This window comes from Ciconia boyciana, chromosome 10 (assembly GCF_034638445.1).
Source record: "Ciconia boyciana chromosome 10, ASM3463844v1, whole genome shotgun sequence".
NCBI classification, from domain to species: Eukaryota; Metazoa; Chordata; class Aves; order Ciconiiformes; family Ciconiidae; genus Ciconia; species Ciconia boyciana.
Genome location: NC_132943.1, coordinates 11,236,182 through 11,261,635, shown reverse-complemented (window position 1 = coordinate 11,261,635; position 25,454 = coordinate 11,236,182). Strand labels below are relative to the sequence as shown.

The following is a 25,454-nucleotide window of genomic DNA, read 5'->3' as shown; positions in this document are numbered from 1 at the left end:
TCACTCTAAAGACACATAACCTCTCAGAGAGGTACCTAAAACATCTCCTGCCTGCCAAACCTCCTGTCTCAGCCTTCCTTTCCTGGGTGCGTGCACCTCTTCCTCCTCATAGCTCCATGTGTGCAGCTATCTGCCTTTGGTGGAGCTTTGAACAGTTCAAACATCGCGGGAGAAAGCAAGCTAGTGCTTTTCCAAACTATCCATTCACCGCAGCTGAGTAAACAGACTAAGGCAGATGGTTTATTTTCCACCTGACAAGCTGGGGAAATGGTTGAAATTATTTTCTCTTGCAGAATGGATCTGCTGGAGAGCCCTTGCAAGGGGCTGAGCTGCCCAAACTGGCTCCCTGGGGCAAGGGGAGATGTCTCTGCAAAATGCTACGGTTTTTGTGTGGCACGGTTTGGCACTGGAAGTAGACTTGCCAGCTCCAGAGCTTAATCACAGTGTCCCATGGTGAACTTGTTTAGGTCTATGGGTTTGCCGGGTTTTTGTTCCTGTTTCCAAGAAAAAGGCTGTGGGAACATAGTACAGCAAATAGCATGTTAACATATTTTTCCTCCCACAGAAACACAATTCGCATGTACATCTATCTCTTTGGACAGTGGCAGTTGAGCGTAAACCAGAATCCATCTCTGCTTCCACATCAGAGGACCTGAATATGATGCACCTCTGGAAAAGCACTCTGTAAGGTTTCCTGAGAGGTAGCAAATCAGTGGAAAAGGTAGGTGAAAAGAGGGGATTATCAGCCAACGAATCTGCAGATTTCCTTGGGATGGCTAGTATAAATAAAGATTGTGAACTAGGATTTAAATAGGTGATTCTCACCTCAGTTTTTTCTCTATATTACAAATATCAGATGAAAAATGCGTGGCATGATTGTCAAGCTGTAACGAGGCATTGCAAACAATTTAATTATTTAGCAAAGGAGGGAGAAAAATGAGTTATTATACTGAAGCACTAATGGAAATTTTAAGTATTAATAAATAAATATTGAATATCAAAGTTGGTTAGTGTTTGATAAGTAAACAATCCTACCATCAGAGTAATACAAAGCAAAGTAATTTCTTTTATTTACTACTAAAGTTACAATTAAAAGTCTTTCAAGATTGCATAAACAAATTCTGATGTTTCATTTCTGGTTTAGATTGCTGACGAAAGAAATTGCAGCTGTGACAAATTTGAAATGAATATACTGAGTAGGAACGAAGGTTGATGCACGCAGCCAAGTGCAACGCTACATTGTTTAATTAAACAAACACCTTGTTTCAGGATATGTGAATTCTTATTAATAAGTCTCTGCAGTCTGCTGCTGCTCTTACGTCTCCCAGCCCGTGGTGTCTGTCCCGCTGTACTGACATCTGCTCTGCTGCGAGTCAAGCAATGGTTTGCACAGGTGAGAATTTTCCAGGTTTTATTTTGCATCCAGCTTCTTTCAGATGCTCAGCCTGCACATGAATATAATGAGAGTGTCACAAAATCTTAGGCTTTTCATTCACACCATTCGTGTTTAAATCCAACATCATCTCTCTGAAACTCCTGGACAACCATTGCCTGTTTCAGAAAATGCCCCACATCCAGGAGTACGTTCAAGAGCAAAGCTCCCTCGATTTCACAAACGCGAGCAAGAGCAGTGCCTTTCAGGGGAAGCTGTTACAATATGAATGGAATAATAAAATATTCCCTGAGCCAAAGGACGAGAGAGAATGACTTGGCACCCCACCTAGATGATGCAGCATTGCCAATGCGGTTTCTTCAGACTACTGTAATGACATTGTCTGGCTGCCTGTCAGAGCCCCTTTTAACGATTTGTTTAACCCTTTGACCAATTTCAACTGAACTCTGTGGGAAAGCAGAGCTCTTCAAGAAATTAAAGTTACTACAAGTTTAGTGTGGACAGGGGCAAGGAAGACTGAAACATTTGCCCTTTGCAGAGGAAACAACGCTGTGTAAGTGTGGCAGCTGGGCAGTCAGCACATGCAAACCAGGCAGCTGGGCAGGACAGACGTAGCATGGAGGCAGAGCAGATACTGCTGCTTGCCTGACTCCTGCTCTGGGGATGCGGGGAGAGATGACGGTGGTGTGTAGGGAAACAGGGAGCATTGCAATTCAGCTGTCCTAAGGAGCACATATAGAGATGAGCTGGAGTTACTGTGGTCAGAGTGGGCATGGGAAAGGGCAATACTCACTAGGAAACCTGGATTCCTTCATTGTGCTGCTCAGCTGGTGACTTGCTCAATGCAATAGTTGGGATTTTCAGTGCACAGGTAACGAGCCAGATGTTTTATGGCCATAGTCACTGACTTTACTGGTAGATCTGGAAGCACACCCTCAGTAGATTGGAGAGCAGACCCTGAGTTTTGGGCAGCGCCTCATCACATTTGACCTGTCTGGGGTGACGGGCGATAGTAAATTGGAAAAGATGGTAAAAGATGTTTCAAGACACTTTACCAAGCTGAGGACTGCAGTACTTTGAGAAAGGGCACTAGTGCACAGTGCAAACTTTGGCTCTTTTTTGAGGCCGTATTAATTGTTGTGCTACAAGCAAACTTGGCAAGCACGGGTTTGGAGTGCCTGCCTTGGCAGCTGGGAGCCCACACCTAGGGTAAGCACACAGCCCCTTTACAATAGTTTTGCCGCAGAAACAAAACCTGGGAAAACAAAGAGCGCTTTGCTGCCAGGGAAGGGACTGCTGAGGAACTGCCTATGGGGAACCCAGGATGGCTCAAATCTACATCCCACCACAAGGTACCACAGGGATCCAAACGCGATGACACCTTACAACCTATAGCATCGGGACGAAATGCAGACTGGCTGTTTCTCTGGATGTTGGATGAGTGGGTGAGGTCCGGGGAGCGTTTAGAGTCCTCTTTGGAAGGGGTAGGAAGACAAGATCCCCTGTCTGCCCTTCCTCTGGTGCCTACCCAAGACTCGAGTTTGTCTTCAGCTCCAGGAACTGTGCTCGCCTGGGCTGGGTGGGAGGCGCGGGTAGCCGGCTCTCCTGCAGCAGGCTCTGCCAGCCTCCTGATTTCTGGCTCTCAGGGATGTGTGCTCGCTGCGGGAGGCATGTGCAGAGCTGTCGGGAGCAGAAGCAGTGCAGGCAGCCTGAATCACATTCCTCCAACCTTGTTTCTCAGCAGGGCTCTTATTCCAGGGCTGTGTTTCCCCTTGATTGATTACCTCTGCCATTGTGAGGCTGACATCTTACACAGGGGTCCTGCTTGGTCCATTATCATGGGAGCATGAGGAATGATCATTCCCCAGCGACGCCCGTCGATAACAGTGAATAATAGCCAGGAAGGGAGGCAGACGATAGTAGGAACATGCTCAACAGAGGTGCTGTTATTCTTGGGACAGAAGGCTTCTGCAGAGGAGGAGGAGAGCTTGGACGGTGGATGGGGGGGTCCTGTCATTGCTGATGCTCTCTAGGGCTCAGCAGCTGGAGAGAAACATTGGCTAAGGATGGTCAAAGCCAGGAAGGAAAAAAAGCGAGGAGGGAAAGGGATGAAGTGAAAGGAGCTAAGAGCCACACTGGAGAGCATACAGACAGCCTGGTGACCTCTGGTGCGCGAGGGATGAAGGAAACAGCCTGTGATTGACTATGTGGACCATCTGGGTGATCATCTTCTGGATTTCAACCATCCTGGTAGGTGCTCAGAGCTATTTATTCCCAATTGCATGGAATCACATGTTGTCTAAGTGCACCTCTATTGCATGAAGTCGTGGTGTCTTTGTTTAAAAAGGTCTGTGTAGAAGCTGGGATTTTTTTTTATTTTATTCTTGCTTCTGCTGCTTCCTGCACTAATTGACAGTGGCCAGATGGCTAGATGCTGGATGCCTCAGTTTCCCCACCTATATAAAGACAGTGGCATGCCTCAGTTTCCCCATCTATATAAAGACAGCAGTGTTACTAACCTGCTTTGGTAAACATAGCAGGTCCTGTGATGAAGGAGAAAAGATCTGATGCCATTTAGAGAAGCTTTGCTGATTTATACCAGCAAGCAATCCCCTAAGGGGGAATGCCCACCACTACCAAAGCCTCCCTTGACTCAGACTGAAGGAATACAAAGTGATGTTTGACCCACAAAGTTTGGTTTCTTTCTTTTAGCTTTATCACTTTACTGGGAATTTATGTGGCAGATTGTCACTGCTGAGCTCTGGGTACTCAGACCGGTTGGGAAGGACAGCTGAACCTGGGCTGTGATCTCCAGGTACTGCTCAGCTTATTCATATTTTGAAAGCATATAAAACCAAGACTGAAATATGTCCAGCTTGGGTGTGAGAAGTTGGGAAAAGATCAAACTCTCAGCAAATGTAAAAAATCACTGTTTCATTGCAACTAATGGAAAAATCAATCTATTTGTCCCAGCAGGGGATTTGGTTCAAACTCAGAAAACCCAAGCTCTGCCTAGACATTTTAATGGCAGAGTGAATGCAATCTGCAAACTTTTTTGCCTTTTGATCATCTTCTACAATAAAAATAGTGACTGTGATGGTTTTCTTGTCATTTTGTTTTCTTATTTTTAGGTATTACCTAAAGGACTCTGTAAATAGATGTCATTGCTCAGGGTGCCGCTGAGAACACCTCCTTCCACTTGTTCTCTTTCTAATCCTTCAAAATACCTATTTTGATTTTGCCAGGCATCTTTTGTTCTCCTTTAAATCCTCTAATTAGACTAAACCCACTTACTTTCAAATTAAATGGCTATGAATTCTCTGGCTGCAAATATTATTTATATTAAATAGTGTTTAGATCCATTCATTTCACAGGTTAAAATTGTAGTTGGCTGTTGCTATCAATATCACAAACTGCAGCTTTCTGTCCATTCTGGACATCTAGTTATCACAGCCATTTCTGTTTGGAATGGTTTTGGTACCTTATATTTACTTTAAACATAATATGAGGATGTCTTGCCCCCTCATCAAAATCTGACAGCCTGTGAGCTGGGAGCCGTTTCAGTGAACTGTTTAGGAAGAGATGAAGAAACCGCATGTAGAGGAGCTCATTTTCCTCCTCGATTTCAAGGCACGGGGACAGACTGTTTGCTCCCAGTTATGGATGGTAAACATGAGCGAGGCTGAGCACAGCCGGTAGTGGAGTGGGGTTATCTGGCCATGGCACGGGAAATGGGATTTTGCGTCGCTCAGCAAACAGTCACACCAGACCTGCGATGGCCCTGCTCGCGCCCAGCCTGCCCCGTCAGATGCCAGCGTTGGCAAAGACTGACCGAGGGACGGCGTTTGTGGAAAACAAGGTCTTTAAAACAGCACCTGGAGGCTCTCTGCTTTCTCTGGGTTTAAAATCTGGTTACCCACATGTCTATTACCAGACAGCAGTATCTGATCAGAAGAGTAGGGTAGACATCACTTGGCAGGGTAAAACAGTAATTGTAAGGCATTAACTACACCATATTCCTGCTTGAGCAACACATTTTTATGTAAGAAAATAATGCTCTAGCAGATCATCAGGGTGATCTTCATAGCTGAATATGCTAAAAGCATGCGGCCTCATTCTAGCTGTAAAGAAATAACATAGTCTTTGAATCTCTTTCTCGAACAAAAGCTTTCTTAGGACCTACATTTCTTAAAAGGAAACAGTGCCCACAAGATGTATAGCCTTTTTTAAGGTGAACAATTTTCCCGTTTTTGAGATCGTTACTAACATGATTGCTAGCATTTATTTTTACGTATGTTCAGTATCATCTTGAATGACCCACATGCAAACCAGACTGGTTCTGTTGGTTGCTCCGAATGCTCAGCACTAATATTGTTTTTTAATGTATTTTCAAGGCAACTTTTGGACAGACAGACTACAGCAGAAGTATGTTGTAGGTCTTAACTGTCACATTTGTACTTGTGAACTCTGAAAATGTACTAAATTGCTTTACATTTGGTAATCAAATAGATAACAATAGAGAGTGATAAATAATGCACGTTTAAAAAATCTGTCAATATTTAGAAATTATCAAATTCAGTCCTCAGCTGACAACTGAAACTACTAAATGCGATTACATTTCTTTAGACATGTTACTCCAGTCAGACATTTCTATTTTTTCAAAGATTAAATGGATTTTTAAAATCTCATTTTTTCAAATATTACATTGGTTAAAAATGCATTTAAATCCTAGCATCAGAGGATAGTTTATTTCATCTGAATTCTTTGCATGTGTGATTCCAGAAAATTCATTACATTATGCAAAACCAAATGGTTTTTAGTTTATTTGTTTCATAACGCACAAAGACAAGGGAGAAAAATGCTGAAGGTAAACACAGCAGACCAATTAGATGAGGCATGATACACTGCTGAAAAGATCAAACTTTGTTCAGAAATACAATACCCAGAATACTTCAGCCAAAATGAGTGGGAATATAGTCTCTGATATCTGTTAAGCTAAAATTTAATTGTGGAAAAGTATTGGTTCTCATTACAAGGTTTTCAGTGATCATTCTCTTTCCTAAATCTAATCTGAAAGTGATCAGCAATGCCACAGGATTGATTAGGTTGAGTAGTAATATGCTGCCAGGTTAACTTTCCCTGCACAAAGTACGTAAAAAAATTCTATCTATCTGATACTTTTCAAATAATACACCCTGATGACTTGCTTTTAATCTTTTAAGTATGTGTGTGTATATACATATGCGTGTATATATATGTACATATAAGTTCCATAGTGGGAATTTATAAAGATTTTTAGTTTTCTTCATGAGGGAGGAATTATCTAATTTGTTATAATGGGAACCCGCTTATATTCAGTATTTTTATTGTCAAAAATAGAAATTGTAGAACAATAGAAATGGTAAAAGTACTTTTTTACTGCAAGACATAACAACTGGGACCTTGTCCTGCAAATCAGTTTGCAATAATTTTTAATACATGCCATTTTAATGGTCTGTACCAAATAGCTGTTTTGTACATACATTTTGGTCCCGCTACATATAACATAAACTGCACATTTAATTGCTACATCAGGATTGAGTTAAGACTAACATTTCCACACTGCTTTGTGAGAAAGGAGGATGGGGCAAGATGAGAAGGTGAGAAAATGACCATAGGACAAATTACGGTCCAGGTTCTCGCAAAAATCTGGGTGAGATTCTGCTTTCAGGTTGGCTCCTGCAGCTTCCTGATCAGTAGCAGTGAAACAGGCTTGGGTGGTCTGCAACCAGTGGACATATTTGGATCACTTATGCCCAGGAAAATGACCTGCCAGGTCTACAGTTTAATGCTGCCAGGGGCGAGTGATTAATTATCTGTTGCTCTAGGAGAGTCCAGCAGTGCCCTGGATGTTTCTGCAGTCTTTTGGAAGAACATCCCGCTCATGTACTTAATTTAGCAGAATAACACATTCATTTTTCTCAATAACAGTAATGTCAGCAAAAGGGAGAAGGCAGAAGCTCCGTCTGTGCTTGCCTGCTGCTACTATAAAAAAGCAGACTTAATTAGGAAAATTGACTGTATTTCAAGGAAATGGACTGTATTTCAAGGAAATATTGCCCACAATCAGTTGATAGGGTTGCATGGGGAATGTGAGCATAAGAAGGGTAAATCCTGTGGAGGGGATGTAAGTTTTAAGAGGAAAAGTGATTCCACTGCTTTTAAAATTTGCAGATCAGAGCTGTCCCACCTGTCTGTGACCTCCTGAGTGTCTTGAAAAAGGAGGAAGAAAACTGTGCTGAGACTCTCTCCCTGGAGGCGAAGAACAGAACGGCCAAAAACAATCTGCTCCTGAGCTCAGGTAAAGGCTGAATGAATGTGCAAAATAAAAAGTGCTCTCAAGTGAGCTGGGTGGCCTCAAAATCAGATGCCCCCACATTCCTTCCCATAGGAGGCATGGACCTTGTATGCATCTCTCATTTAGGAGCAGAAAACCAGGTAAGATCTGTTATAAGGCTCCGAGAGTGGGATTTTGACCATACTGTGACAGCAAGAGTCATAGGAGCTTTCAAACTCATCTGCTCAACTGCAGTCCTCACAACCAGGGAGCACATCAGCAACAAAGTCTTGCAAATTGCAGAGGACTTAGAATTCTTCTAATCTTGGACAAGGATATTTTTATAAAGTCAGCCCAGTAAGTGCAAATTTACTTCAAATATTTGCCTTAAAAATCAATGAATACCAGCAGTCAACATTTAAATCACATGGCCTGCAGGTCCTCGTTGCTTCCTCCTTGCTCTAACTTACTGTCACGTAACAAAGCTCTTGCATTTCAGAGAGGATTTATCATCATATAAAGGAGTTTTTTGGCCTGGGAAGGTCTTGTGGTACTGAGTCCTCATCATGTAGACAGATTTCCTTTCACAGCTGAACAAGTGCATTCATGTGCAAGGGGTCTCAGAGAGATAACTGCAAGCAATTATTGAAGCTTGCCTATGAACTGAGTGTTAGCTCCCCCAGGCAGCAGCTGGGTCAGCATCTCGCAGAGTACGTTGGATGGAGGCAACAGATGTGACTAGTTTTTGTGCATGACCAGCCATCGCCACTAAGGATGGGTTTGTGTCATTCACAGCATCTCGCAGACTGAACTGTTTTCTGGGTAATTTTTGTGGACCATCACAAGGCAGGGTCCTCACCAGTGTGGAAAGTGAAGGAGCTCCTGTGAGATGTGCAGTGTGCAGGGTGTCCTGGCCAGAGATAAGCTACTGTGTGGAGCAACAGTTGAGGCTTTTTCTTATTTTCAAAGCCTTCCTCTCTAGCAGAGAGTCTTAGAGACACAGAACTGTTTCAGGATGACCTGACTCAAAGGCAGGACTCAGAGGGAAGGTCTACTGCTTGGTTTCCTAGGATGCCTAGCATTTTTCTCTCTTTGTTTTATCCCTGTGAGCCTTGCAGACTGATGGGTGTGAGCACAACTTCAGGGCATTATGCCCATGTAGCAGTGACAGGGTACTTCATGGCAGGTTGCCAGATACTCCAGAATACAGATCTGTCCCATTACATATAAGAAGTTAGATGATATGAATAAGTCAGTATTGTTTGTTTCCTTCCCCAGTGCCTTTCACCAAAGAGGAGGGTGGTTTGACAACCTATCTATTTTTCTGCTTTGATCCTGTGACATGGCTCTAATGTTGAGCTCTGCATTTCCTCTGCACCAGAGCTCTGAAGATGCCAACAAGTTAAACTTCACAGGACCGTGCAGGTGTGGACCAGCACTAGCATTAGCAGGCAGTACCGTTTTAGAGATGGTCTCATTTTATCTCAGTCAAATAGTAGCTCCTCAGCAGAGACTTAATCCAGTTTTAAGTTGGATCCAAATCTTAAAAATTCCCTCGAGGCCTTTTGTTACTGGAAATTTTTAAACAGGATAATTCTACCCTCTGTGCTCCTCTCCCCAAATCTACAGAGAGAGAAGTTAAAAGTATAGGATTGTGTTAAATCTTTGAGAAAGCATTTCCAATGGCTGTCAAAATTGCTCTTTTAACACTACAAGTCAGATCAAACAAGGCATACTGCCGTGGGCTCAGGGCTACCCACGTAGCAGAAAGCTTTAAGATGAAAGTGGCCAGAGTGACTAAGCCCCTCTCTGTCTCTGTAACTCTGCAAACACACCTTCTTCTGGCAGTGAAACCCCAGAAGAATAAACAGGGGTAAGATGCACATCTTTCCGCAAGTAATGGTTCCCAAAGAGAGAGCCCAGGAATTTTATTCTACTGGTCTTTACTCAAGGAGGGTTTGTTACCTTGGTAAATTATGGAGTAATGCCTTTATTCTGGGAAACAATGCATCTGAAAGTATCTCTGGTCTTTGACTATCTGCATGTCTGAGTCCGTGTGCAGAAAATCCCATACAGGGACTTCAGTTTGAAGAAGAGAAAAACAAAGCTCTGGGGATTCAGTGCATGTCCTTGGTGGGTCACACAGGGAGAGAGAAAGGCGGCTTTGCAGGGTGTAGATCACCTTCCGTACCCCATCATTCCTGCACCTACCCCAGAAGCTTTGACTGGTGCAGGCAGGAAGAAGGGCAAAGCAGGGGACAAGCTTCCACAGTGCCATCTCTGCTGTGGTGCTCACATCTCTGTGAAAATGGCACAAACACACAGGATGAGTTGCAGGTGAATCAGGCACAAAGTACCTGAGCAGTAAGTGTTTCTTATCTTCCTGCAGTATATGGAAAAAGGGACTCTGCCCTTGTGATACCGTTAGCTTGGAGGAGGGAGAAGTGTTATATTAATGTAACCCAAGTCATGGTTATGCTCTTTTTTGTGCATAAGCAAAAATGGGATAACTCTCTCAGGTGCAGGGAGCAGGGGAGGGAAGCTGCTGGAGGTCTGGGACCTCTGGTCGTGCTGACGCCGTGTATTGCTGCTAGGGGAATGCTTTATTTGCTACTTGAGGGATGTCCCAAAGAGCACAGGGATGTCAGGGAGGTGCTGCTGTGCTCTGCCTCCACACAGGAGGCTCTTTAGGTAGGGGTGGGTGGCACTGGCTTTGCTCCATGAGGAATGGCAAGAAGCCCACCTGCAGGAGGAATGGCTCAGCTGGTTTTTGCTTTCTCCTCCTGGGAAGAGACCATCCCAACATCATAATTTGGCCAGGTTTTTCTGTGCAACGAGTCTGATTTGGGGGCTTTATGCCAGTGGTGTTGGCATGAAGGTTCGATAACCGAAACAATGCAGCATGGCTAGGCATAAATATCACCCAAGGTGATGTTTCATTTGCCATTAAACTATTGCTTTGAAGTAAATGGTTACCAAGTCCTATAAACATTGGCACAGCGAGGACACCAGAGCTGAGGTGCCTTGTCTGTGAAAAGCTCTGTATTTCCAGGCACTAGGACTGTGCAGGAGGAAATCAATATGTTTCTAGAAATGTAAATATTTTTGTCAGGGTAATGGAGGCTGGCCTTATAAAGCACGAAGCGTTTGAAGAGAGCACTCAGCACTTCCTCTCCTCTGCTTTCAGTGAGCGTGCAGGGCATTCGACACACGCCAGGACCCGCCAGGCATAGGGTGGTCCTGGCATGCTCCAGTGTCCTCTTTATGGCCTGTCATGTTACAAAACCCACAGAGAAGGCTTTGCTAAAACCAATGACAGTGAGCAGAGGCAAAAGGGAACCAGCCTGAATGATTTCAGCCTATGTCTGGAGAAGAGCAAAATAAGAAAGACCGGGATTGCAGTTTCTCTGTAGCACAAGGGGCATCAACTGTAGGTCTTCTCTATTAACACTCTTCACTGCAGGCCAAAATTAATCCATGCCAACTTCTAGCACCTAAGCAAGATGTCTAAGTTGAGATCACCGTCATGCTGTGCTCCATTGACCATCAGCTCTCTGATGCATCTCTACCAGCCCTGCCAGAAGGCAACACAGGAACATCTTTCCCAGAGGGTGCAGCTGGAAAAGCCTCCCTCACACCCTGACTGTAAGAGGAGACCATGACAAGCCCAGCCTTAAAATAAGCAGCCCCTGCACCTAACTGAGGGAAATGGGGTGAATCTGGGCAGTGTTGGTCAGTCCCTGCAGGTGATGGAGGCCTCAGGTGGCAGAAGGTGCAGGGAGGGCAACTGAGCCAGGGGCTCATGCCTGCAGAGAGCCCAGCGGGACTCCAGGTTCAATGGCTGCTCTGAGACGGGTCCTCCAACAGGCAGGTCACACTGTCAGAGGCCTGGCCTCGGAAAGAACAACAGTACGGGCAGATTGTGCCAGCATATTGGTGTGAACCCACATTTTGCCTTGGCCTGTAAATGTGACAATCTTCCCTTTACAGGCCCAGGGACTGGCAGAGCTTGGCGAAGTTTTGCTCTCCTGCAGCAGAAAAGCCATTGAGACCCGTAGCCAAGCCTAGCAAGTGGTCCGTTGGTGTTATTCACTCCAGCACAGTCCTGGCATAATGAAAGAAATGAAGAAGCGGAGGAGTATTTATGGTCGTACAAGGATGACATTGATACTGTTCCCCTCTGCCCTTTCCCCAGTTTAAACTCCTAGTCAAGTTGTATCTTTTTCTGTTTACAAAAGGATTATGTAAGGAAAACAGGGTGACTCAAAGTGGAAGCTTTAGAAAGACTGAAAAGTGAGCTAAAAAAATCACATCTGGTTTCCTTCATCTTTCCAGGGCCATTCAATAGTTACCAGAAGACAGATGGGTAGCCAAGGGCCTGATAGAAAGTTCACAATGGCCCAAGTTGCTCTTTGTCTGGCTAGTAGAGACCAGTGGAGTCAAGGACCAGAATGGGACAGGCCTGGAGCTTGCTGGGGCTGGTTTGAAGCAAGCAGAACCTGTTCTGTCCTGTCCAGGTCTCCACAGGTCACAGCAGGACTTGCTCTGTCTCATCCAGCTTGCTTTTCAGAGTACTGAGCATCTTTGTTCCTGTAGCGGCCTTGGTCCTTGGGAGACATTGCATGGTGTTTCATTGCTTGGAGATGTTTCATAGTGTTTCGTTGTTGGGAGAAGTTTCATGGTGTTTTGTCACTGGGAGATGCTGCATGGTGTTTCGTTGTTGCCCCCCCAGGCAGATGTGCTGGAATGTGGGATAACATGAGCTGCTGGCCTTCATCCGCAGTGGGAGAGACTGTCAACGCTCACTGCCCTGAATTCTTCCAGATGCTGACTGGGAAAAAAGGTAACACTAAAAATATGCTTTTCTTGCCCAGGTGATTTTTATTGTTATTTTATTTTTAAATGTGTTATTTACAAAGATGCCACTGTCAGGTCTGAACTTTAAGTGAAATTGTGTCCCTGCTTTTAAAGACTGATGATCACTTAGCAGCTCTATTTCCAACCGTAAGCTAAACGTGGGAAAGCTTGGAGTTAAAGAAGCAAGATGTTTTAAGTGTTTATTTTTCTTAGCCAGGTGGAGAAAAATGCAGGAAGAAAATGCTATCCTGAAAAGCAGTTTTTTAGCATTGTTTCTTAAAGGAAATAATTTTCTCCACTCAGGCTCTGTGTTTATGTATTTCTGTCCATCTTTCCCTTCTAATAACTCTTAGAGCCAGTGGCCGATCTCATCTGAACTTGACGGGGACAAAACTTCACACAGCATTACATTCATACAAGTTTTGGCAAAACAGCCAGCCAGGCAGGGGGAAAAGATCCTTTTTTGCCTCCATCAAGAGAAAATCTGTACTGGGGGTTCATCCTTTGGCTGTGATAGGCTCTACACAAGTGGCACAAACTCATGGGAACTTAGGTTTCATGGCTCACCAAACGACTTACTCAAAAAGAGATAAGCTCAAGCAGCGTTTGTTGTCCTTTCTCTGGGATTTCTAAGCTGGAAATGAAGTGAAATTTATTCTCAGTATACTACAGTAATCACAAGCCATTAAGTAGTTTCTGCCTTCTTTCTATTCAGTTCTACTTTTCAGCGATGCCCAAGAAATGTGCTTACATTTCTCTTTAGCAAGTTAATGATTCAAATCAGAAGAGGGTTTTGCATTCTTCAGTTTTAGGACATGGATTAATGAGGTCCAGTACTTACAGAAAAGCAGACAGATTCATTTTATGGAGGGAGGAACAGGAGACAAAGTATTAGATTGTCTAATAAAGATTAGATAAGTCAGAGGAGAAGCACTCAGTGCTCTTTAAATAAAATCAGACATGAGCCATTCAGATTAAAATAAATACCGTGCTACTTTCTGTACACACAAACAGTAGCTGCCCATTGAATCCTATAATCTGGTTTAAAGACAGAGGATAAACTACACAAAGACACATATCGCTGAGGAAATCATCTGTCCAGCATGCACTCACGAATCTTTAGCATAACTGATACCGGCCTTTAAATGTATTAAATGAAATCCCTGCTGGTACAGCCACTAGAGGGAACCGCTCCCTGCCTCTGGCCCTTGCACCGGGGAGGAAAACAGGAATTCGTACATCCAAAGGTCATAATTACATCTCAAATGTGCATTGCATTATCTTGAAGATAGTCTAACAGCTTTAAACTTTAGTTGCCCTCCTTGTCGAGAAGCTGAGACCTGAACCACTTCTGATAAGCAATAATCAGAGTGACGGTGTTCAAAACAGAAACCCAAGACATGGTCCGTTGGCATTTGCATCTTATTTTGGTCTCTGCATCTGGCATTTTGGGTCAAAGTCAGCAATAGTTTTTTCTCATTCTCATAGCCACATTCTCCTCTGATTTTATACTGTGGTTGGCTTGTGACTCATGCATTTAATCACTGCTACAGTTGTTGCCCTGTTTGAAGCAATTTTGCAAAAGAAAAACAAAGATCTGTTTGCTTGAAAAAAAAGCAAAAGTTTTCTCTCCTCACCACTTACAAAGCAGATGGGCAGCCACAAATGCCAAAGACCCATACGTTAAGGGACACAGATAGCTCTGAGCTCTGACCAAACCCTGGTCTCTGTGCTGTTGAGCTTTGTGCTGACATCTAGACTTGCATTTGCAGCCCAGGCTGTCTGGCCCCTTCCCACATAACAGAACAAAGAAACAAAATGATCTGGAACCAAGCAACATAACTGAGGTTCACATGCAGACCTGCACACTGTCTCAGGCAAGAAATGAGGAAAGGTGTGATGACTGTGGGGATTCAGAGGCAGAGGAGAAGGCCACATCGAATGGCCCCAGTTCCATAGCCATCCCTTTAGCCAGTGTTCCCCCTTGCCTAGGCAACTCCAAAATCCTGCAAGGCAGCAGTAAACAACGAAGCACTGATCGTTAGAGAGACTGCAGACCCTGACTCTACTCCGAGCAGGGCATGCTGCAGTTTCCCCAGTGTGTGTGTCACCTATAAGCAACTAGCATTGTTGAAATTGTGCTTACGTCCATCAATATAATATGCCCTGCATAATCTCCCATGCTTTGCATATACCACAATCGCATGCACACACCAACACAGAACTTCACCTCTTCTTGTCTGATCTACTTTGACATCCTCAGGCAAAAAACAGTTACAGGCATGTTTACAAGCACAACACTCTGTTCTGAGTTAAGTACATGTGTCTTAATAATTGAAGCTGAAGTAGAGAATTTGGCACCATACCACTCCCTTGGTGGGTGTCAAAGCAGGCTGGGGAGAACTGTTTGGGAGAGCTGTTTCTCTCCTGTTGTTGCTGCAATGCAGCAGGGTATAGAAAATCTGGCTTTAAAAGCAAGCCTAGCCCTTCCAAAGATGCTAAGCTGGAACTTAAAAGCATCAGAATAATAGTCTGATACTGACACACCCAGAGCTCTTCCCACTGGAGATCTCAGCATGTTTGCTGTGCCTTGCAGTTTTACAGAGGTGAGTTCAAACCAAGTGCAGACATCCCCTCAGGTCACCAGAATTAGCCCAGAGGTAGCAGCAGCCCTGACTCTGTCCTGACAGTCCCAGCAGGGCTCCAAACAGGATAAACCAGTGCCAAACACTGCTGCATATGCATCTCCCTCCATTCCCTCAGCACTGTGGGGATGTTTTGCAGGAACTGGATGCCCTAGAGTCCCTATGGCTAAATGTGTGGGCAAAAATAGACTTTTATGGTGCCTTCTGGCAAGGCTTCTACTAAGAAGGGCTGCTGATTTCAGGCCCTCTCTAAGTCCTTGCTAGTATTGCCATTACTGCAGCAAAGCCAGGATTTCACTCCATGTTTCTAAAGTGTGGCTCCTACCTGACAGATTAATGAGATTAGGACTGCGGGCAGTGATTTTACTTCTTTGTAAAAGTTTATTTTCTCTTCAGTGCAAAACCTACATGCCTGCTAGGGTCATTTTCTTTCAATGAGATTTTAAGGTGTGTAGGGCATGACTTCCCACTTGCACTTTAGTGCCAAACATGAATATGGACACGTTTAAACCTGTCCTATTCAACCATGTGCAACTTGCAGGGGATCCATCTCACTCAGCTTTAGAAGTCTAAAAGTCAGGTGGCCCAGCAGAAGCGGGTCAGACAAACTGCCCTCTGCAGATACCTGTCTGAATTAGATGAATTCTGCAAATGCCTCTTCTTCTCCACTGACTGGAAAGACAGCCATGAGGGATGCGGTTGGACTCAAGCATTTAGCTTTCAGAAGGCTAACTTAAGTGAGGGGAATCCCATTCTAGCCTTTAATTTGCAAGTGAGCAAGGGAATCAACAGTGTAAGACAATGCCCAGACCTGGCTGTGGGGACAAGCCTTTTAGTTTTCATTTAAATCTCACCAAAAATCTGTGACCATCTAAAGTTTTGTGTTCTCTTCAGACCATGACAAACCACAGTGAGGAGGTGGGAGCATTCAGGAAAGTATCAGGTTTGCATGGAGTATGAATCTGTGATTGAGCAAGTCATGTGTTTGCTGATCTTGGAATACTGGCCAAGAAACACCAGATGTACCGAACAGTATTATTTATGTTGCAGTTAATAAAAACACATCCATCACAGTCATCCCTGAGTGGGCAAACAATATTATGACCCACACAATACTCTGGGCAAGTATCAACATAATTAGCTCAGCTGTATTTCACCTCCAGCTATGCAGAGTGCACTGCCTGGGGGAAAATACTCTCTTTGGTCTTGGAGCAAGCGTACACGTTGGTGACTGACCCCTGAGGAGAACAAAGATACGATTGGAAATGATGACACCTGGTTTTGTCTTTTTTTGTTGTTACCACACAGGTTTTGTCTACCGAAACTGTACGAGCGAGGGTTGGTCAGACCCATATCCAAGACCTGATATCGCTTGTGGCTACAATGTCAATGACACAACAAATGAGGCGAGAGTGAGTCTGAGTGCCCCTGACCACAGATCTGCTGCTTTGGGGCCCTGGGGGAGGAACACATTAAGGAGAGACTGAATTATGTTGTGATTTAACTCAGGTGGGGTTATTGTTACAGGTGTTTTTCAACATAAATGCTTCCTCCACATGATCAGAATGGGTTGCTCAGGGTAAAACTTCAGTAGCTGATTTTATAAGAAAATTTATTTGTTAAGTAGGAGGAGACACCTTTCTCTTGGTATGGGCTGATTTCTACCAGACAGTCAAAGGTAAAGATGTGAATATATGTTCCACTGCAGCGTTCCTATTTCATGACTCTGAAGACCATGTACACCATTGGATACTGCACCTCCCTCGTGACGCTGACGATAGCCTTAGCGGTCCTGGTCTCTTTTAGGTGAGGAAAAGCATCTCTGGTTTGTGTTTGGCCAGGACTTCTGGTCATCTCAGCTGACACAGATCCTTCTGTTGGCTTTCAGGACAAGTTAAAAATTGGAGTATTTCACAAAACTGTGACAAAATCAGTGACAAAAATGATGTCTGAGTCTTGTCTCCCATAAAATGTCAGGGCTGCTCCTCATATTCTGCTCTCCTGTCCTTTCCAAAATGTAGCTGGATGTATTTTGTGGACTGGTGTTCGCACCACCTCCTACTGAGGTATTCCCATGACTTCAGCGTCCCTCGGGCAGAGTGTCTTTCCCCCTGCTGTTCTTTTTTCCACTTGAGACTGTGGCTAAAACTTTGCTCTAAGTGCCACTGCACTGACTTCTGGGAAGGTGTTTCAGGTTTACAGCAATGATCTGACAGTCAGCTTATCTTCACGCATCCTTATAACCTGGAATTTGTACTTTGCTGCTTATTCAGTGAAATGAATTTCCCTTACAATAAGAGTCAGGGTGGCACCTCCGGGCAGAAGGAACCCCAACTACTTTGCAAACTCATCATCAGGCTGCATGGCCTCCAGACCCAGATTATGTGGAGATTTAACACAGAAAACAAGCCAGGCACAAGTGCGCTGTGCAGGCAAACCAAATAAATCCACCCAGGTGTGGATAAACACCTTGGGCTCATGTTACTCCAGAAAGGAGGGAGTGAGGCTAGATCAAGCATATTGGCGTGAAATCGTGATTCCTCTGGCAACGTTCAGCTTGTTTTAGTACCTGAGTGGAGCAGATGCGACTTTAGCTTTTTAAGGTCCTCTCTAGGATATCCCTCTTGGGAAATGCATTAGTCTTCCTTTCAGACAGAAAACCAGCATTCTTAATTTGTCAGTTTAGCATTAATAAGGATTGAAACCTGCTGTTTACAGCCACAAGCTACCCACATTGGCTAGGAATGTAACTTCACAGGATCTCTCTCTCTTTTTGTAACAGAAGACTCCGCTGTACAAGGAACTACATCCACATGCATCTCTTCACATCGTTCATTTTGCGAGCCTCATCCAACTTCATCAAGGATGCCGTTTTGTTTTCCTCTGAAGACATGAATTACTGCGGAGCATACACGGTAACCCTCTGCCTTCCAGCTTGCTCTACGCCTCTGTTTCCCAGCAGGATCCCAGCAGCAGTTAGTGTGCGGGAAGGAAATCTCTGTCTCAGCTTTCCATTCAGCATGAGGGGTTATGGGAGAGGAAAGGTATGCCCTGTCCCTTCTCCATCACTCAGTCCTGTGTGTTGGTTGTTCCTGGCTGAGATTTCCCCATCTGGGGGGACTCTGCATGGGTGACAGTGGCATGAGGTCACAAAAGCAGCCCAGGCTGGAGCATACACACAGAAACCCAGGTGTGGTTCCTCCTGGCTATAGATCTCTTACAAGTATTGGAGCAGAGGGTATCCAGGTCAGTCTGAAGTAGGTACCTGCATTCATCATCTTGATTGCATTCATTAGATGGCCACAGAAAACAGCAGGAGTTCAGCACATTGACCCAGAAATGCCTAAACACGGGTGTCTCAGGCTGTGAACGCAGGATACACCACCAGGGAGATTCTTACATGGATTTCAGATCCTGGTAGATGGGGCTGGCAGGAAAAGTACAAGAACACTTTAAATACTGCTGACTTATACTACAGTGTGAGACCTGATAGCAAGATATGGGTTTGCACCCAGAAAGCCTGGAATAGGAACCCCCCAAATTTTGAATTGTTTTTTCCTTTTTATTGTCAGCAAAATGTCTTGAAAACTGAGGGTGGGGGGGGAGCAGGGAGGGGATGGCACTGGAGGCAATGTTCAATGCTTTAAATCAAAAGATAAGTGTTAGGGAGGGAAACAAACAAACAAAAGCTTTTTTTTTTGTTTTACCCCCCAGTTTTGCTGGATTTTTGTTGCTGAATAAGAACATTTTGAGCAAATTTTAACTTGTCTTTATCAACCCTTTTCCTTGGGAAAAAAAGGCTGACAAATACATTGATGTGCTTCTCTAAGGTGATATTAGTGCTACTGATACTAATAAGGTAGTAATAATGAAACTCCTCTAGGTGAGACAGTAGCCCAAACCCATGTGTCCATGACACATTTTGTTCTTGCTAGTGAGGCAGTTGATTAAGGCATTTACAAGTGCCAGTCCTGCTTTCTTGTCATGTGAACGCCTGTCTCAAAGCCACCCATTTAGTCCCCTAATTGCTATAAAATCTCTATTTGTCAAGATTTATTTACAGCTCTCTCTCTGTTAGAAGGTAGATACAAACCTAGGCAGAAGCTAATTATCCTCTCTTTCTTCAGGCTGGGTGCAAGCTCACCATGGTCTTCTTTCAGTATTGCATCATGTCTAACTACAGCTGGCTCCTTGTGGAGGGACTGTACCTCCACACTCTCCTGGTTATTTCTTTCTTCTCGGAAAGGAAGTTCCTCTGGCGGTTCATCGCCCTCGGATGGGGTACTGGTTCTCCTTTCAGTAAGAGTAACTGTGGGTTTGTTTTGCCTTTGGGATGGACTTGCGGAGCAGTAACTAGCTTTTCCAATTGCAGGTGCCCCAACTGTGTTTGTGGCTGCATGGGCGACTGCTAGGCAACTCCATGAAAATATCGGGTAAGTTGCGTGGAGGGGGGGAAGGTGGCATGCCGGGGGGGGGGGGAGCTTGCAGCCCCCCTGCAGGCTGCTCCACAGGGTCCCGCTTCCTGCTCATTCCTAACTACTGACAGCCAAGCAAACCAACCATCACCCTGCTGTGGTGCGAGCCTGGATCCTAGCGTGGCGGGAGTAGATGTCCAGCTGAGCAACCTGAGAAAGAGCCTCAAATTCCATGTAAGCATTTTCAAGGGTAGGAGGTAGCCTTCAAGTATGAATTCAGCCCACGATGTTTTCAGCATCTGTATTTGACTTTCTGATTGGTGAAACTTTGTTCCTTTCTCTTCTCCCTTCCAAAACTTTGCACAGTGGTTGTACTTTAAGGGCAGGATGTACTTTTGTCCTGTGCAGGTGGACAGTTTTCTGTCAGAAATGTTGCGCAGCTAAGTGAGAACAGGAAATTAATTTTGTAGGAGAAGGGAATAGTGGCCTAACTAAAGTGCAAAACAGACTAAACCCCTTTGAAAAGACACCAGTGTTTTGATAACTGACTGCACCTTCTCTTCTATTTTTACAGGTGTTGGGACGTTAACAGTAATGCCAATACCTGGTGGATCATTAGAGGCCCTGTAGTTTTGTCTATTTTCGTAAGTCTTTTCTGGGACAAGCAGATTCAAACTGTATTTTCAAATATTGTGAAGTCAGAGATGATCTACTCAACATGCTTTAGAAGTGTGTTAATGAACTGATCTTAGACATTTGCCTGAACTGGTGTGACACATGAATTACTGCTTAAGCAACTTCTGCTCAGCAGGATTTAGTCAGTAACTAATGCCCTGAGGCTAAGTTCACAAGGAAAGCTAGAGCGTCCTCCCAAGAAGCAAGAGCCTGAAGGAGATCAGGTTTCCACATCCTGTTGATTTCATATGAACTTGGCTGGCTTGTGGAAGCTTGTTTTGGACTGTTTCAAGGAAGGCTCCGGAGGAGAAACGAAGTGGCTGTACATTTCAGTACAATCGCCTTTGTGTCTCCCGGTCAATGCCCCTCTCAGCAAAGCCAAAACCAACTTGCCTTACATGACCATTAGCTTTTGTTTTCAGCAATGAAAGCAGCTCACAGACTGCACGCACCATATGTTAGTGGACTGCAATTATACTATTATGGTATTGCTCACTGAAATAAGGCATAGGCATTGAAACTCAGTGTGAACCTGCCCATTACAAGGCAGTAGTGATGTAAAGTACAGTTTGGTACTGTATAATACCAAATAATACTAATACCTATGGTTTGAGCATTTGCTGGTGCTCACCTTCAGAGCCTTAGGTACCAAGGGGCTGGAGCTGCTTCTTGGGGTAGTTGTTCTGCGCAACTGAGATGTTCTGAGGCAGACCGCTCTGCAATGATCAAACTGAAACCCTAGTACAGAAACAGTCAAGCTGCTAGTTACTCTCAAGTAACCTGCTGACACTCCAAGTGAAAACCCGGGAGTTGGTTGAAGTTTTTGTGTTGCCAGTAGGGGCCATTATGTTTGCAAAACACAAACTACAACACTCGCATGCTCTCTTGGAAACCCAAGCAGCAGAGATGGTGGGTTAAAGTTCTGCTCCCATTTACCACTGAACAATCCTTCACCCCCACAAGACAAGCAGAAGACCACATAAGTGATTCATGATCAACCTAATGAGGCCACAGCATTTATTTTTCTTAATGAATCAACCTTTATGCTCCAGGAGCCACCCAGCAATACTTAAATGCCAACAAGGCGCAGGCATTCTGCAAGGTGAAAAGCACAATCTTAATTTATCTTTTGAGGGCCACCCACTATCCTCTTCCAAGTTTCCTCAGAATCCCGATCACATCTAGCTTCGCCACTTAAGGCAGGAGCTGCATGAATGACTCCGCCGCTTTACCTAAAAGAGGCTTTTCTCCAGCCCATGGCCACAGACAAACGAACAGCCAGTCCTTCAGAATTCAGATCTAATCACTTTATTCCTCACAGCACACAGCCCTTAGCAGTTCAAAGGGCAGAAAATCAACACCGATAAACTCCTTTGTGCTCCTAGGCTAACATTCATTGCTGTGCTGCCCACGGGCAATCCCTCCCAGCAGGAATCCCGCCATCCCCCTTTCCCAGTAGTTTTCATCAGCAAAAAGTCCTGTTCAGCCTACACGGCTCATGCCTGGCCTGATGGGTTAAAAACCCCAGAATCCTCAGACCTGAACCTCCTTTTCCCCCCAACAGCCCCAAAATATTTCAGTCTTTCCTTATGTTCCCCACCCCTAGCTCCTCCTAGCTCTGCTCCTTTCCTCACCCCTCCCCAGCTCCCCAAACTTCCAGCCCTCTCCAGACACCCTCAGCAGCCCAGACCACGCAGCCACAGTTGCTCCCTCTTCATCCAATAATTTCAGGAACCCAGGGACATCCTAGGTCTATCCCATCTACAGTAGACCTGCTTCTCCTAGGGAAACCCACCACCTCAGAGCCCTGCTCCGACACCCACAGGCACGTACAAGCCACCGCGAAGGGGATGCACGGCTGTTTAAGGTGGCACGGCCGCGATGGGGAAGGGCTAAGGGCCTGCCGTGGTGCAGGGCAGTGCCGGGGGCAGGAGGGGCAGGGCGCTGCCGGAGCCCTGATGCAAAGGTCGGATAAAGCCCAGGTCGCTCCCTGATGCCGTGGGAGCGAGGAGGTGCTTGGGCCGGCTCTGCCTCCCCTGCTGCTCCTGCTCTTTGCCTGAGGGTCAAACGAGCAGAAACAGCTATTGCTTCACCTTCGCTCAAACCGAGCAGCAGATCAGCATTTTTATCTGATATCCACCCTTCGAGAGGGGGAAAATGCAAAAGGAAGAACTTCAGTGGCGACTCTCTCCTATCCCCACTTTTAACCATTTTGCCTCCATCATCCCAAACCATGCTGTGTCTTTTGGCAGGGAACAAACAGCATCTGCAGTCCCAATTAGCAAGCGGTAGCTCCAGTGCTGTCCCTTCGCTGGCATCCAAAGTGCGGCCAGACTGCACAGAGGCTGTCTGAACCCCACAGCCTTCAGAAGGGATCCTACCAGTGCACCAGGTCTCCCTCCTCTTTGGTGATTTGCCTGGATAATAAGCCCTGATTGTCCCCATAGCTAAAGTCGCAGCAAACCAGCGGGGAAAGCAGCCAGCACCAGAGCCCAGGGTGGCCGGGCAGGCTGGAGAGGCAGTGACAGGGACTGGAATGGGGACAGGGACACAGGCAGGCCAGCCCCAGCCCCTCCATAATGCCCGCTCAGCCAAAACACCCCAAACTGGCTCTACTGATACCTGGCAGTTACATTAAGTGGTTACTGGGCATTTGGTTTTGTTGTTTGTTTTTTTTTCCACATCCTTCCTTTTGTTTTTTTCAGATTAATTTCATTCTTTTTGTCAACATTTTAAGAATCTTGATGAGGAAGCTCAGGTCACCTGAAGGACAGAGCAGTGATTTCAACCAATACAAGTATGTTCCTTACATTGTGACTTTATGCCACGTGAGCCCACCCAAGCTCCTCTTGCTCCTTCTGCACCGGCTTTCCCCTTTGTTTTTGTTCTCAGGAGACTTGCAAAGTCAACACTTCTCCTCATCCCTCTCTTTGGGGTCCACTACATCATCTTCGCTTTTTTCCCTGAAGACGCAAGCAGCGGCACAATGGAAATTCAGCTGTTTTTCGAGTTGGCTCTTGGATCATTCCAGGTAATATTTGACAAGCTATTATATCTTTAAAATAAGAAAAAGAGGTATAACATATAACTCTGCAATAGAGCAGAGTCCCAATGGCAAAACCAAGCTGTCTGATTTCCCTTGAAATGCCTCATCCCCATTCAAAAGCTGAAACTGTAGTTCTAATTTTGTGACCATGGTGGTTTTATCTTTCAGGGCTTTGTTGTGGCTGTACTTTATTGTTTTCTTAACAGTGAGGTGAGTTTTGTGTATATAACATCCTTTTTTATTGCTCAAGCCTGCCTCATGAATCAGTAAGGATACGTTCTCCCATGAATTACACATTTTATCTGAGGCTTTTCTTCCCATCTACCTAACATCACTCATTAAATACCTCCTAGACTTGGCAAGCCTAAGTAATTGTATGCTAGATGCAAACTTCACCTCTCAACTATTGCAGCCCTTTTGTAAATCAGATAGCATTATTACTGTCTGGGAACGGAGGGTGGGAGTACCATCCCGCACACAGTCACACTGACAATCAACTGGTTCTGACGTATGGTGCTATTATCTGTCATCCCATGGCTGACTTCTTTGCTTGATCCTTGGGAGGGAATTTATCAAAAGCTGTATCCAGTCCAAGTTTATTAGGACTCTTATAAGGTAAAGCTTTTGGAAGAGGTACCATTTCCTTTGTAGTCGTATGATAACTCCCACGCTTCTGGGCTAGAACTTGCACTCTGAAATGCTGCTGCTGGTAGAGGTGGGGGGAAACATTATCCAAACCTGGGAGATCCTGGAAAGGAATCTTTCCTTTCCAGGAAAAAAAGGAAAAAAAAAAGGAAGGGAAGAAAAAATATTAGTGCCTAAGTTTGGAAGAAAAAGTCACTTTGAAATGAAGGAGGGGTTTGAAATACTTTGACTGATCCGTTAACAGAGTTCAGAAAAAGTTGTTTTGAAGAGAAAATCTGCATTTTTTTACCTTAGAGTGCGAAAATGTTCCATTTTTATAACTAAAATAAAAATCTTGGAAAAATCTAAACCAAGCACTTACTAAGGCCAGCTAGACGCTGTGAACAGTTTCACCTGCAATTAAACAGAAAAACAGGTTAACAGAAAATTGTGTGGCTGCAACAACAGTATCACTAGAAGTGACAAGAAACAGGCCCTACCCTAATCCCTTAAACTGGGGGTTAAAGAAATAAATCCAAACCTTGGCAAAGGTAACCCGCTCTCCTTTTCCTATTATACTGCTCTCCGCAATGCGGAGCTCCAAGATAAACTAGCTGAACTAAGTATTTTGTGACCTTTCTACCTAGGTTCAGCTGGAAGTTCAGAGAAAATGGAGGCAGTGGCATTTAAGCAAACACTTGCGTCAGCATCTCAGCACCTCAGCAAGTAATGGAGGAAGTGGCTTAACTCAAGAGATGCAGATGGTGAGGTCGAGCCCACCAGAGCACTGGAGAGCAACCCTCCAAAGATCAAGCGTGCTTTAACACTGTACACCTGGAGGATACCTCCATGCTCAGATACACATGGTTAAGTCCCATGGACCGTGCTGGGAGTCTTGTGTATGTATCCAAAAGCGGGATTTGGCTGTAGATCAATGGTTCTTGAAGCACACCTGTTCATCTATATCCTGTGTAGCACCAGAGTTATTTTGCAAGGCAAAATGGGCCAAAACATTATGCTCTTCCTTGGGTTTCTGGCCACAGTCATTTGTGTTTCTTTCCACACCAATATTTTTCAGCTGCTATTTCTACCTTAAATGTGACCTTTCATTTTCCATGTGTCTCTCCAACATGTTCCAGGCTAAGCCAGGCTGGTGAGTTTTAGGTGTTCTCTATTTCTTCTGCTGTTGAAGCTGGGAGGACATTCAGTTTTGTATGATGAAGGTTCCGTGCCATCCTTTAACACAGCTCATGGATTTGAAATGCAAAATTAATTCATCCCTAAAATTTACCAAGACTCGAAGTCTTTCTGTTGTGGTGATGGATGATGGACACTGAAAACATAAAGCATGGCTGAGCTAATGCTTCCTATCCATTGCTCAGGTATGCTCCAGTGATGGTGGCAGGTTCAGAGAGTTTCCTTCCTTTGCGTCTTCTAACAGTGGAGATCTCGGAAATAACAGTGGTCCAATTTGGATTTTTGT

General features: G+C 44.8%; 1 protein-coding gene across 1 annotated transcript; it reads left to right on the top strand.

Moving 5' to 3' along the window:
* The first annotated feature begins 3,415 nt into the window (after nucleotides 1-3,415).
* Nucleotides 3,416-24,795, top strand: SCTR (secretin receptor). The gene is given in 15 exon segments (XM_072874453.1): nucleotides 3,416-3,478; nucleotides 3,480-3,539; nucleotides 3,542-3,643; nucleotides 7,607-7,733; nucleotides 12,442-12,552; nucleotides 16,520-16,623; nucleotides 16,920-17,017; nucleotides 17,994-18,126; nucleotides 19,339-19,492; nucleotides 19,584-19,644; nucleotides 20,201-20,270; nucleotides 23,007-23,098; nucleotides 23,194-23,332; nucleotides 23,516-23,557; nucleotides 24,619-24,795. Coding segments are annotated over 15 exon segments (1,533 nt in total).
* Nucleotides 24,796-25,454: the final 659 nt, after the last annotated feature.